The sequence below is a fragment of the Protopterus annectens genome, chromosome 13.part0, assembly GCF_019279795.1.
Source record: "Protopterus annectens isolate FY-2018-M chromosome 13.part0, PAN1.0, whole genome shotgun sequence".
In the NCBI taxonomy this organism is placed as follows: Eukaryota; Metazoa; Chordata; order Ceratodontiformes; family Protopteridae; genus Protopterus; species Protopterus annectens.
Window position 1 is genome coordinate 1,144,817,078 of NC_056747.1, and position 16,084 is coordinate 1,144,833,161.

The 16,084-nt window shown below is 39.7% G+C and overlaps 1 protein-coding gene across 1 annotated transcript in view; it reads right to left on the bottom strand.

The window, feature by feature from the left end:
- Positions 1 to 16,084, bottom strand: part of LOC122788162 (myosin light chain kinase, smooth muscle-like) — a 943,334-nt gene that overhangs the window by 333,725 nt on the left and 593,525 nt on the right. Inside the window, exon 6 of the mRNA XM_044055140.1 lies at positions 11,844 to 11,971. Within this exon, the coding sequence (XP_043911075.1) occupies positions 11,844 to 11,971 (128 nt within the window). The remainder of the gene's footprint in view (positions 1 to 11,843; positions 11,972 to 16,084) is intronic.

Here is a 16,084-nt window from a genome sequence, read left to right on the forward strand (position 1 = left end):
TTTTATAGATACATAAGATGTGGAAGGAGTAAAGATACACAAATTGATAAACTGTGTGCAGATTCTAAAATTTATTCTCAGACACAACAGATTATAGATATATTTACAAAATCTTTTGCAAAACAGTTTGGCTCCACAAAAGGGGTGATAAGTTGTCCTAGTGACATCCAGGTAACCCCAGATACTGGAATCAAATTAGATTACATTGAAAAAGAACTGTGCAAACTGGATCCAAACAAAGCGCAGGGAGGAGACAGAATAAGTAACAATGATTTGAGAACACTTAAGCAAGAATTTACACTGCCATTACATCTATTATTCACTAGGTCATATAAATATGGGGAGATTCCTCAAGACTGGAGACATGCACTTATTAAACCTGTCTTCAAGGGAAAAGGGAGTAGGACAAACCCAGAATCATATAGATCCTTAAGTCTACTTTCATGTTGTGGAAAAATAATAGAGAAGGTAATACTGGATAAGTTATTGTCAGAAATGGATAGGTTGGGACTTGAAACCATATATAAGCATGCATATGTTGAAAACAGATCTATTACCACCTGTAACATGATGTTCTATAACAATATAATAAGAGCTATGAATGAAAAATTGTGCTGTGATGTGATTTATATAGATTTAACTTCAGCATTTGACAGGGTCATGCACAAAACACTGATCAATAAATTAATACTACTAGATATTGATGTACTGTTGATAAGATGAATAGCTGCATGGCTTACAAATAGGACATGGCAAGTATCACACACCAACTGGACAGGTGAAATCCTTGGTTACAGTCAAGGTGTCCCACAGGGCTCTGTCCTAGGCCCTTACTTGTTTAGATTGTATCTTTCAGACCTTACTTTTTCATCTGAGGTATTCTACAGTCTATATGCTGACGACCTGAAATTGGGTAAACTAATTACAAGTGTTACAGTTAAGGCATGTCTGCAAAATAATTTGACTAAATTGACCATTTGGGCACAGAAGAATAATATGTTGATAAATATATAAGCATATGAGATTTTGGAGACATAAACTGAAAGGTGAATATTTAATACAGCACACAGTGATTGAAACTGTAGACTCATTTAAGGACCTGGGTATATGGGTAGATTCAGCTATGAGTTTTTCTAATCATATCAACCAATTGGCTAATGACAGTTATAGAACTATAGGTTGTATAAAAAGATTTATAAAGTCTAGGAAATCAAACATAATGAATTCATTGTTTGTTAGTTACATTAGACCCAAACTTGAGTATGGAATAACAATATGGAAACCCTATAGGAAAACAAGCATGAATAAACTGGAAAGAGTACAGCAGAAATACACTAAGGGCATTCATGGATGTGAAAATTTAAGTTATTATGAAAGACTAAAATATCTGAACTTGTACAGTGTCTCTTACAGATATTCAAGAGGAGATCTTATTCAGGTATATAAGGCATTTAGGGACAATTACCCCTGGGAATGTTTGGGGTTATCAAAAAGTACTAGAGAATCATCAGATAACCTATGTAGAAGATTCTATAGGAATGAGAAGTGCACTAATTGGTTCTCTGACAGAGTAGCTGATGCTTGGAACAGACTACCAAATTACATTAAAGCAAGTACTAGTATAGATATTTTTAAGAACTGCCTGGACATTTATTATGGGAACAAGTGTTTTGGCATATTGGCAAGCTAGAAGGGCTTTAATGCCCGTGCTTGAAACATTTGTATGTATGTAAGTATGTATAACTTCCATAACGAACGAGGTACAGTTTGTACAGCATTGTTATTTTAAGTACACAGTAATGTACTTATTGCAGAGCCGCAGTGGTGCAGCAGTTAGCGTTGTCGCCTCACAGCAAGAGGTTTTCCCATTCGATTCTCGGCTGGAGAGCCTTCTATGTGGAGTCTGCATGTCCTCCCCACGGTCGAGTGATGCTAAAAACATACAGGTAGGTGCAAGTGTGAATGGGCGTGCCTTCGCTGAAGGTTGGGCATCAGGCTGGAAACTCGGCACCGTAAAAATCCACTGCCAATCATGAGCGGACTGGAGTTCCGCTGTGGCGACCCCTAACCGGGAAAAGTCGAAACACTTTAGTAATGTGCTTATTGCATTCATTGTTACTGGGTCCATTTTACAGTATTATTTGTACTACACTAAGGTTATAAGCACATAAGCACATAACTCTGTTCTCACTGAGTGGTTCACTGGCTGATTGACTGACTGATTGATTTCTCTTCCTTTCTAAATACTGAAACAGAGTATCCAGTTCAACAGTTATGCTTCGCTGCAAGGACTGTCTATGTCCCTCTGTCTGTATATGTGTACTCTTCCACATATGTCTACAAAGGTTTCGAACATCACACCAACATCTTCCCTGTACAGCCTGCCCGTGTCAAGTCGAGCCTCCCCTCTACAGCAGAGGTTCTGTCATTAGTGGTTTGAGATGGGCAAGAACTCCCATCTCATTCCCACAGTGTAAATACAGTAATCCCCCCTACCTCACCCACTTCTTGGACTTGGGTCCCCTAGACTGTAGTCAGGGTAAAGCTGCACCCTTTTTGATGAATTACTCAGGATAGTATGACTCCATTAGATGTGTTTCAGTTAAACTGCATCCTTCTCTTTATTTGCTATTGTCCTTTGTCTTCTTCAACCCATTTTCTTATATCTTAAAATGAAGAGGTTGGCATAATGGTTAGGGTGCTTACCTTATAGACACAAGGTGCAGGGTTTGATTCTTACATGGAGTAATTGCCTAGGCTTCAAATGACACCCAACAGCAGTTGCCTAGTACTAACCTATAACCCTGACCTTTGATACCAGACTGTTACCTTGTTTGAAAGCTATTGTTTTTCTCCCTTGTTTTTAATATACATATTTGTTTTAATGTACTCCTATTATTGCATATCATCATTATGCCTTTCAGAGACACTGTTCCATCTTTGTCATAGCCTTCCATCTTGCAAGCAAGAACATTTAGTTTTGATTGTCTTGGAGGATGCATACTTACGTTATAGTGAACCATAAGGTTTGATCATAGCTTGTTCCCATGTAGCTGCCACCATCCAGATTTGAGTAGTACTTTCCCTGTCTGCTTGAGACAGTGATCCTCAGGGCTGCTGTTTTTTGGGGCAGGTTCTGTTCACAGCTGTCTACGGTCTGTCTCTTGCAGAGACCATTTTTCAGTGCAACAAACAATCAAAATTTTCAATTATACTACTGTTGTTCACCTACAGACCATGTGTCTTGTCTGTCATCCTAACTTTATCATCTATCATTTTGAGATTGTATGCCTCAATGTCAAAAGAAAATCTGCATAAATCCTTTTTTTAACATCTATCATTTGTAGTCTCTAATGCAACAGGTAGTGCCTTGTCTCTTTATTTATTATTTTTTAATCTTACTTTGGGCATTCATATTCATTACATTCCAGTTTTCTTTTAATTTGTATCTTTATATATAATAAACACACACACACACACACACACACACACACACACACACACACACACACACACACACACACACACAGTAGTGGATAGCTTTTTGGAGAGTAGTGCATAATAATAGTCATTTGCTATACAGGTAGGCCCACTGGACACACACTTACTTTTCAGCAGTGACCCAGAAGCAACACCTGGTTAACTGACTTGCACAAGGTCAAACAGCAGGCAAATGAAGGCTGAGGGAATCAAAACCTGTACCACAGGAACTATAACTCACAGACTTAACCATTTACACCAACTGCCATCCAGTACCATCTCACTGAAGGTAGACTTGATTGCCTTTAATTATATATTCTAACTCCACAGCTGAACACACACAGAGAAAGGAAAAAATGCCACACACATCAATTCAACACACAAACACATACATCAACAAATTTGTACAGTGATGTACAACATGACTGTGGGCATTACCAATTCTCACAAAATCTTATAAAGTGTGTCCCTAAAAACTCCCATGATCGAAAATGGCACCAGAAATATTATTGATAGACTTCTACTGTTTTAAAACTAAATAACTTTTCACTCAAATGTATTTTCAGTCATGTACTTTCAGCCATTTTTTCAACCATTTTCAGCCATGTGTGGTTCAGCTCAACCTACCTCCCATGAAAATGATAGAGACACATATCTATCAATATATATATATATATATATATGTATAGACTGAGAGAGAGAGAGTGGGTGTATAGAAATGCTCATCATTATGCTGTTTGTTAAGCTACACCTGGTACTGGACCACATGAGAAATGGAGGGTAAGGGTGTAGTAGCCTTCTCTCTTAAAGTGTATGCCAAAGTATATCTATCTATCTATCTATCTATCTATCTATCTATCTATCTATCTATCTATCTATCTATCTATCTATCTTTCTCTATCCATTCTTCATTTATTGAGCAGGTTAGCCCCATTAAGCTATTTTCAGGGGGGAACCAAAGTGATGTTAATCTTACTAGGGGAAATTTGGCCAAGGAACCCTCCCCACCAAAAGGGCAAATATATATCCCAGCAGAGTGCTGCCCCCCTGACATCTCAGATGCTCAGGTAAGAGCCTCCCTCTCTAAAGCAAAAAACACAGCATCAATGGGACCAGACGGTGTCCCGGGCTGTGTCCTACATGAACTCCAAGAAGAGCTAAACCCAAACATAAAACTACTGTTCAGTCTCAGCCTTACTACAGGATATGTACCCAAAGAGTGGCATACAGCAACAGTGGTCCCTCTCCACAAAGGTGGTGCCTCAACGGATCCTGGAAACTATCGCCCCATAAGCCTGACTAGCTTGGTCTGCAAAGCTATGGAAAGGATCATCATGGACCTCATAAATAAAGATATTGGGGACCTACAGACACTGGATCCTACCCAGTTCGGCTTTGTTAAGGGCAGATCCTGCCTCTTAAACCTGGTTGATTTCTTTGAAACAGTCACCAAGGCCATTGATGAGGGAAGGTGGTCCACACAGCCTACCTGGACCTCACAAAAGCCTTTGATACAATACCCCACTCGGGCATTATAGATAAGCTCACCAGCTTAAATATAAACCCCTTTGTCACTAGATGGGTTGCAAACTGGCTCAAGGACAGAACCCACATGGTTAGAATTGCTGGAGCCATGTCAGACTCCAAACCAGTTACAAGTGGCATCCCACAAGGCTCAGTCCTGGGACCTCTCTTGTTCGGTATATATTTCTCGGAGGTACAGGCCAACAGGGAGGGACTGTGGGTGACCAAGTTCGCAGATGACTGCAAACTGGGAGCCATAATCGACTCTCCAGCTGACACAAGCATCCTCCAAAAGGGCCTCATAGAAACAGACAACTGGTGCCAGAGCCATGGCCTCAAGCTAAATGCCAAAAAGTGTATAGTCATCCCCTTTGGCAAAAACAAAGTGCCCACAAATTACCACATAGGTGGTAATCCATTAAGTACAGAAGAAGTAATTAGGGACCTGGGGACCCAAGTTGATAGCAGTCTCTCATTTGACAACCATGTGGCCAAAGTGGTTAGAAAAACATTTTATATAGCCCACCTAATCATGAAGGGATTCACATCTAGATCAGGGAGGGACTGTGGGTGACCAAGTTCGCAGATGACTGCAAACTGGGAGCCATAATCGACTCTCCAGCTGACACAAGCATCCTCCAAAAAGGCCTCATAGAAACAGAAAACATTCACATCTAGATCAGGGAGGTCATCGTGCCTCTTTACTCATCCCTCATCAGGCCCATAATTGAGTACAATGCCCCTTTTGGGATGTACCTTACCAGACACCTGCAGCAACTGAAAAGACCCCAAAAGTACCTCACCAAGAGGATCAAAGGGCTCAAACAGATGCCATATGCTGCCCGGTTAAAGAAACTCCAGCTCTACTCAGTGGCATACCACCTGTTCAGGGGCATTCTGTACCTGATGTATAAAGCCATGTCCAACCTGGAATTAATGGACATGCTGCACCTCAGAAAATCCAAATCCCATCGAGCTATGTGCTCGAGAGACTTGAACCTCAGCACTGAAATAAATAGGACATGCTGGAGGGACAGATTCATAACCCAGAGGCTCCCTTCACTCTGGAATAAAATCCCAGTCCAGGTTAGGCAGAGTCCCTCATTGACTCTCTTCAAGAGGAATCTTGATGAGTGGATTGGAGATTGTAGATTTAACCCGGGTATCACTTCTGTGTCACTGTTAGACAGAGGCACAGTATACTATCCTCGAAAAAGGGCATAGCAAAATTAATTTAAAATGGGTGGTGAAAGCCAGACACATTCTGGCTAGGCTTATAAATGCCCTAGGGCAGATAGCCTAGTATGAACCTATGAACCTATGAACTTCCCCTACTCTTTGGAATAGGTGCTGTGGAATCTATTACATCCACCTGAGCTACCACCAACTCAAGCAGATGGGACCTTGGTTTAATGTCTCATTCAAAGGATGGCACACTCAGGAGTGCAGCACCTCCTAATGTACCATTGCAATGTCAGAAATTTGAAAATTAATCCAGTCATCTGGAGTTGAAATAAAACCCACAGCCTTCTTTTCTGCCAGAACTAAAGGCTAGTGCGCTACCTGCTGAGCCACTGACACTGAATAAAGTGCCTCTTGTCTAACACACTATTGTGGTGTACTTGTGCATAAGTCATCATCAGCAGCAGCAGCAGCCCCTTTTATGTATATGGGGTTGGGGTGTTGCCTCATCTGTCTCCACATGTCTTGATTCCATGCCACTTCCCTATCTCCTTCAATACTCATGTCTGTCTGTTGCAAGTGTTCTATCACATAATCCATTCATATCTTTGCTGGATGCCGTCATTTCCTCTTGCCTCCTTCCTTTTCTCTCGAATCATCTTCACCAAATCATCTTTTGGTTTTCTATACATTTGCCTGAACCACTGTAATTCATTCTCTTTGATCTTGTTTGCATTTGGAGCTATTTTGGATTCAGGTCTGATGTCACCTGTTCCATGTCTATCTACAGTGTGCATCCTACTACACATCTCAGCAAATTCATCTCCATCACCTCTAGCTTCCTCAACTGCTCTGCCTTTACTGGCCAGGTTTCTGTACCATACATTGCTGTTTTGGGTATCTTACTTTTCAACTTCTGTGGCATTTCTTTTCTGTCACACACTATTGTTGAAACTCTGTGCTCCTCTGATTCTAGCTTTGATCTTCATTCAGACTTCCCTTATCTTCAGCCACCCTCCAGATACTTCTATCTCAATTTTCAGCTTTTTCTACTTCCCCTATTTGCTGCCATGACAACTATCTTCTCTGTATCTTGCTTGATCCTATGCACCTTCAGTTTTGCATTCCATCCCCATATAATGTGATAAAGTTCCTTTTCGCAGTCTGCTTGTAATGCTGCACTATGTACATACAGCAGCGTTGTTGATCTTCCCCGTCTAATCTGTTTTACTAATGTAGCCCATCATCAGTATAAACATCAGTGGCCTCAAAATTGAACCCTGGTGTACACCCACTCCTACTGGGAACCTGTATGTGGGTCCAAACACTGTTTGCACTTGTGTCACTGGGTCTTAGTAAATAGCCTGCCCTAACTACTACCAACGTTTCCAGGACCCTGAACCATCACAGGACTACACAAATCAGCTTTCTTGAGACCTTGTCACATGCTTTCTTCAAATTTAGGAATGTTGATTTAGACTGTTTCCTCATCTCTAGTTTCTTCTTAGCTATATGTCTTACTGCAAACATCAGGTCAGTTGTAGTGTATCCTGATTTAAATTTGAATTGCTTATCTACCATCTTACTTTCTACTACTCTGTGCCTTCATTAATCCTTTCAACTATTCTGTGTATGTGCTTATTATACATATGATGAAAGTCACATATGCAAAAGCCATTTATGTATCTTTTCTACTTAATAACATTATAGTACATTTTCACTGACTTTTAATTCAATTACCACTAATCTTCTTCTGATCTTGTTTCCACTATTGAAATTTGTGTCTTCATCTACTGTAATGTTCTGAGGTAAGACCAGGGTTTCTCATATTTTTTAAATGCCTTTCCTTCTGCTACTTTAAATATTGTTAATGAAGGGCCTCGCTGATAAAGAAGTGGGACAAAGTGGTGACTACAGAGTTTGATTAGACGCTCGGGTACCTGAAGCAGGGAGGTTGGACATGAGGGAGTGGGACATGTGTGGCAAAAAACATGGACACTTTCATGGCTCTTGGTAATTAGGGCTGTAGACTGGGGCTGGGCTGGTGTCTGTGGGGCAGTCATGGAGATTATTGCTGCCCTAGGGCCCACAGTAGGGATAACCCAGCAGTCATGACATATGAGAAAACACAGCCTCAGAGGATGAAACCATCACGTAGTTTAGGCCATTGCTAGTTGAGAATAATAACATATTTCTTGAGCGGCTGTGGTAGCTCCCTGATTTCCCAGTGTTAACCAGTTTTCCAGCATGCTGATGACCACAGAGTTCAATATAGACAGCGTGGGACAGTGGTTTGCCTATGGCCCTCTGTTCCCCATCTTAGGTTGTGCTCTGGCATGAAATGATGCTGCAATCACAACGGTCCAGCTGGATTACAGTGTGGGGTAGTGTCCCACAGAGGTGATCACAGGGTAGATATGAGACTCATATGAAGATCCACATCAGTGGGGAATAACAACCAACCCCATGCATGTAAATTAAAGGGATTGCAAAATAAATACATTGATTTTGAAAAACATGAGTCTTCCACCAAAACCTGTTACCTAAGATTTTGCTTTCCCTCTCAGAGATATACAGATTATTGTCACAGTAAAGGCTGCATCTCCAAATAGATTTAAAAAAAATCAAAAATTCTGTGTTCTATTCTAGTTGTTCATCCATTTATTGAACTACATGTTGGAAAGCATTGTATCATCTCCCATTCTATGGGTAACTAGGACTACAGAGAAACTTACTACAGAAGCCTTGTGTTTAAGCTCCCCGATTTTCTCAGACTTTCCCCATACTGCATTGGCCTTTTTATTACCCTGGTCATTTGCCCCTACTTAGAGGCTGGTATAATATTTCCTACCCCCATGAAGTTAATGCTAGTGATGAGGATTTACTATGCGTCCTGCCAATGAGGATATACCTTACATCCATGTGGTCCATCCTCCTGGTAATAGAATTCTGTAACACAAAAAGTTTATTATCTTCTGGAACTTATCACCACTCTTCCATAATTCCCCACTGAAGCAGGACTCAGTAACCTCCTTGGATTCTACCGGTGATGTAACCTTTGTAATATCCATCTGCCTCAAGACAGAACAGTGGAAAACTGCACAAAGTAAACCTGAGAAATATGTATCTCTTCTGCCAGAATCTCCTTACCCCTACCTAGTTTGGTCCAACCATTTGTCCACTGTCTGACCATATGCTGAGTAGTAGGAGTGATTATATCATTCCTTGAGTACATCTGGGAGACTGGGATGAAAAGGCTGGAACTACCCACCTAGCAGGAATATGAGAAGGAATTAATACACGTAAAGAAAATACCTGCTTGCAATATTCCAGAGTACAGCTTCTAGTAAAAAAAAAAAAAACTAATGCAAAACAATACTTTTTTGGCATGGTATGTATAAAACCAAGAAGAACCACTCACAAACTGAAAACAAAAGCACACATGTATATGCAAAATTATTTTCAGCTGCTTCTGTAAATCATTAAAGTGATTTTCTACAAAAAACAGCATCTAAAATTTAAAACAAGCCTGTAATAAAAGCGTATCCTTTCCTGTGCAGGTCATACATGAAAGTAAACCACAAATGACCCCTACCCCAAAACAAGCAAACAAAGGAAAAAAAGATAAATATGAATACTCACTAAATCAGGAAAGCAATCAGGAATGATTTCTTAGCAGACAATTCTTTTTTACACCATACTAGCACAGAAACAATGGATGACCCATTTCAAGGCAAACAATAAAGAAAATAGCCAGTAAGGTCACAGGATAACACAGGTAACTGATAGCTTTCTTCCACAAACTCGCACGCACACGCACACACACACACACACACACAGACACACACACTCACACACACAGACACACACACACACACACACACACACACACACACACACACACACACACACACACACACACACACACAAACACATACATACACACACACACACATACACACACACACACACACACACACACACACACACACACACACACACACACACACACACACACACACACACACACACACACACACACACACACACACACACACACACACACACACACACACACATGGCAAAAGCCAGCTAAATATTTTAGACTATTCATTAATTCTCAAGTACCCACATTATCCTATTAAGGGTTATACTGGACATAAAGCCTATACCAGCATTCAGTAAGTATAAAGTAGAGAACCAGTACTGGACAGGGTGGCAGTCCATCACAGACATTTCAGAACATACGTTAACAGAATGAGATTAAGACTGAATCTTACTTTCCAGACTTTATTTCAAGATTTGTGACCTCACTATTGTCTGTCTTATGCATGCACTTTGCACTACTCAGATGCTAGTCTTTGACCCAAGCACCACCCTAGGAATGCCTGCTAACACTAACCTAATCCTTCTCCTAATACTAACCTTATAACTTACCTTAGAAAAACCCTTTCCATAACACTACCACTACAAAAGACAGCTTGGGCCATGAATGACCCATTCTCAGTTCACAACAATCAGTGAAGGAAATATGCACTATATTTGAAACACCATCACAGGTAAAATGTAGATAGGCCTTTACTTCTTGCACCATTTCACAAGATAACAAAAATATCCAGCGGTGGTATTGTCTTGTGAATATAAAGTGCTTTTCACCAATTTCTGTTATCACTTCATTAAAACCATATATCATTGCAGAGCCTCTCAACAAGAACATATATAAAACTATCTTTGTTGAAGCTAGCATTATAGACAATTAATTTAATTTTGGAAGCTATTAATACTTTAAACCAACAAATATATCCACAAGAACCACTGAACTTTTCAATAAATATTTCCAGTGACCTAGGGACTGTTGTATTGTCTGTTACCAGTTTTGTGATGAATTTATTAAATGGTTCAGTGGTCCTTTTTGTGGGCATATTAGTTAATTTGAAGTATTACTAGTTTTTGGAATAATTACAGCAACCTGTAGACTGCTGCATTATTACTAATTATAGTAGGTCATCACAAATTCAGAGATTACAAATATTTTATAAATGCCAAAAAAATCTCACTCCAGGATGTAATATTACCTACCATCTTTTATGAAAGCAGTTTGTTATGTTACTCCAAGGCTGAGGTTTCTGTATGAGACAGACATAAATAAATTCACTGGATGAAACACACCAAAAATGAGGAAGAAGTAGGGATGGAATAAATTCACCTAAGCATTATTCAAAAGTACCAAGAATAGGTTTTGCAGGTTTATTCAGCATTATGAAGATGCCTTCTCTCAGCTTTATTGACTTGATTTGAGATGAGTACTGATTTAACATTTTTATGCACCTTTCTCACATCTGATCTGAATAACGGTATAAATTGACATACTGAAGGAAGATATCATGCTGCACAGTGGTTTAGACAAGAACATTCTCCATGGCTATTTATCTTTATAAAGTATTTTTGAATTATAAATTGACTGCAAACCCACATATGCCTTATGTCATACTGTTTTTGGAAAGATAAATAAAATGCTTGGCTTTCTTTATGAAATATAAAGCAAAGAAAAATAATGTCTGACATATAATAAGAGACAAGGAAGCATGCCATAACTTCTGCTAAGCATTTACAGCCACACACACTTCATTCCAGAGACTGTTTTCAAAATAACCAACCTGTTTTTTCTGCTTTAACCAAGAGACGGCAATGGGTGGTGTGCCAAGAATTTCACAGCGCAGTACTGCATTCTCTCCCACCTTCACTTCCACATGAGCCTGGGGATTCAGCAACTTTGGAGGGCTGCCTAAATCAGAAAAGAGTTAACAGGCATCTGAAGAGTTGCACAGTGCAGGACTTAAGTAAATACATTTAAAATGTAACACAATAACAGCAATTCAAAATGTTAAAACCCTAGACGTGAAAGAACTTTGAAATCCTGCATAAGGTTTATGATTAACATTAAATGTTCCTCTGTACTAGGTGGTACAAAGTTGTATTCCAAATCTTCACTGTCTGTTTAATTGTAAGAAGCAGTGTATAAGAAGTTAAATTAATTATGCAGCATAGTTTAAAACTTCTTAGCACAAAACATCTGGACAAAGGCAGAAATAATGAGGGACACAGCCCCAAAAATAGGGACAAATTTAAAATACTGGTCTTATAAACTTAAAAAGCTGCTAGAATAAAAGGTCATGTGTTACTATGCATTTTCTGAAGGATATGAAGTCTAAAGCTCAATTGCCTGTCATTATTTAGTAAATTCAGTCTTCAATGATTTGCCATAGAACTGCAGAAAATCACAAATTTTATGAGGAACAGACCAAAAATATGAGGCAAAAATCTGGACAATTGAGAAGTATGTCATCCAGTTAATATGACTTTGCCTTTCAGCAAATTCCAGATAAAATATTATAGCAATAACCCACGCCTGGGTGTGGGTAATGCTGGATTTACCCACAGTTGGTGTGGTTTGGTCATGAGGGCAAAGGCCGAGTGGCCAAACAAAGCCAGCCGTGGGTAAATCCAGCGTTACCCACACCCAGAAGTGGGTTATTGCTATTATACAATGACATTATTTAAGAAAAAAAATAATTACTTTTCTTAAATAATGGCATTGTATAATGCCTCTTTGCTGCCCTTCCGCAGCTGTCTGGTAATCTGCGGCAGTTCTGATGTACTGCGCATGCGTATGCCTACACAGTACATCAGAGCTGTGGGCAAAAGCAACGGAGAAAGCAAGATCTCCGTTGCTTTTTACAAACTGTTTCGCTATGTTAAATGGGTTTAACATAGTGAGACAGCTTTAAAAAAGCAACAGAGATTCTCCGTTGCTTTTTTAAAGCTGTCTCGCTATGTTAAACCCATTTAACATAGCGAGACAGTTTTGAAAAAAGCAACGGAGAAAGCAAGATCTCCGTTGCTTTTTACAAACTGTCTCGCTATGTTAAAAGAGTTTGACATAGCGAGACAGCTTTAAAAAAAGCAACAGAGAATATCTGTTGCTTTTTTTGAAGCTGTCTCGCTGTTAAACTCGTTTAACATAGCGTGACAGTATGAAGCAATGGAGATCTTGCATTCTCCATTGCTTAAAAAAAGAGTTATAGTAATGGAAAAAGTCCGGACGACCGGACCTTTTTTCCATTACTATAACTGATTTACAACATGCATGCTGACCAATCAGCATGCACGTTTTTGAATATTAATGGGGGGTCGTTGTATAATAGAAAATAACTTACTTCCTAATTTAAATATTAAACTTCTTTGCCATTTTGTTGTGTCATACTTTCCCTGCCCCGTTACCTACTTTCATGTGGTCTTACCAGAATTTGGAGTGTACCCGAGGCAATGTATGTTGGGATGGGAAGCAAGTGACTACTTCTTCTGATCGTGTCTGTAAAATACTTGGGGATACTGGGGTAATTCTAAGTTTTCACTTCCCAGGACAGTGGCACAGAATGGTATTAACGTTGCTGAACTCCTTTAACTTTTGTAATATACCTCTGAGCTAAGGTGTCTGCTAAAACCTCAGAGTGAAACTTTACCTAACTGATCTCTGCTTTCTGCAGTCCTTCCTTGTCTAACTGATGTCTGATCCATTATGGCTAATATTTCTTTTATACCACACAATTTGTAGCTGAACTACTTCACCAAAAAAACTCTACTTACTAAGTTTTTAAAATGTTAAGTCCCCCTTACCTTTAATAGCAAACAAATCAGACTCTTGTTCAGTCTAATGTGCAAATGGGTTGTTTTGAAAACACAGGAAGCCATCCTGGGGGGAAAAAAAAGAAAGACATCGACTTCTACCAATATGGACAATACATGCTAAACAAATGAGATGGATGATACACATTGAAGTTCAGCCAGACTCTCAGAGGTCCAGGTTCTAAACTCACCAGAGTCACCTAGTTTATGACTTTTACTAACATTTGGACTACACAATGAAAAAGTTTCCAGAGCTCTCAGTTTGTATTCCTCCCCTCTCCCAGGTAAACAGAACTACTCTATTCAACTCTATTCTATCTTCCACTGACTGGTCTTTCCTGAAACAAATCCCTCTAAATGATGCAGTAAATAGTTTCAATAACATTTTTTGAATACCCTGAGCTCCCTTGCTCCCTCTAGAAAGGTTAGAATAAAATCTAACTATACTCCCTGGCTGTCCAAAGACTCTAGATCTCTTATGCTCCAGAGAGATAAAGCGTGGAAAGCCTGGATCAAACCTAAGCAATTACCCTTGCTTCACAACTATAGATGTCTCAGAAATCTAACTAAGAAACAAATCAATCTTGATAAAAAAGTCCTTCTTTAACTCTGCTCATCTAAATAGCGAATCCAACCCTCGGAATTTCTGGTCGATCATAAATAAAATTCTTTCTCCGGGCCACCCCTCAAACCCCTCTCCCTATCCAAATACATCCAACCTTGAAACAGCTACACTACTTAGTACACACTTCAATACTATCCACACTCTCTTACCATCAAACAGTAATACTACTCCTCAAACTACCCCTTCAACCCTCCTAACAATAATCCTTCCTCCCTACAACCTGTTTTTACATCTTACATCCGATCTCTTCTTCTAAAGCTCAAACCCTGCTCCCCTTCCACTGGTAAGTTACCTCTTGTCTTCTTCAAACTAACTGTTGACTCTATAGCTTTCCCAGTGTCTAGTCTAATCAATAGGTCCATTCAGGAATCCACTGTACCTACCCTGTGGAAATCCTTTCTCACTATTCCCCTACACAAAGGTGGCAATTCCACAGACCCATCTAACTACTGTCCTATAGCTATCTTATCCCCTCTCTCCAAAATACTCGAAAAAAGCATTCATTCACAACTTCTTAAATACCTACTCCAACACAACCTTCTCACACCCACCCAGCATGGTTTCCATCCCAACCACAGCACAACTACTGCCCTCCTTTCCTTTACCTATACCATTGTTGAGGCCCTAGAAAACAAAAAACTTATCTCTTGTCTCTTCCTAGACCTCTCTAAGACATTCGATACAGTCTCCCATCCCCTACTGCTATCTAAACTTGCTAGTCTCAATCTATCATCCTTCACCCTTACCTGGTCCTCCAGTTACTTATCTAGTAGGCAGCAGTCTGTTAAATGTTAAATCTTCCTCTTCTCCATTCTTACCTGTCCCAACAGGAGTTCCCCAAGGCTCCATCCTGGGTCCCCTCCTGTTCAATATCTTCACCAAAAACCTCCACACATCTTGTAAACTGTCCTTCCTCATTCAATATGCAGATGATTCAACTCATCTCCATCTCTGATAACAACTCAGAACTTCATATTCTCACTCAACAAACCTTTTTATCTACCGAACAGTGGCTAACTGATAACCTACTCATCCTCAACCCTAAAAAGACCAAACGCTAACTATTTCTCCCTCGCTCACTTTCCCGCCACAAATCCTCCTTCCTTTTCACTTCCTCAAAAAACACAGTTATTAAACCTGATGCTCACACTAAACTTCTAGGAGTCATCATCGATGATGAATCAAATTTAATATGCACCGTCTCCAATGTATAAAAAAGACAAAACAGAAATTAGGTTTATTATGTCGTAACAAATAATTTCTAACTCCAAATGCTAGACTCTCCCTTGCTCAAGCTCTCCTCCTCCCCTCCCTTCTCTATGGTGCCCCTGTATTCACCAATGTTCAAACTACAACCTTAAACAAACTCCAACAAACTTACCATAAGATTGCTAGATTCATCACAAACTCTCCATGCAATACACATCGCTGCCTAGCCCTTACATCCCTCATCTGGCTGGAATTCCCACACTTACTGTTGCTATCACAACTTCAGATGTTACATTTTATTCTCTGCAAACCGTCATCTTGTCCTTCTCTCTCTTCCTTCATTTCTACGTACACTCCTTCTCGTACTCTCCGTACCTC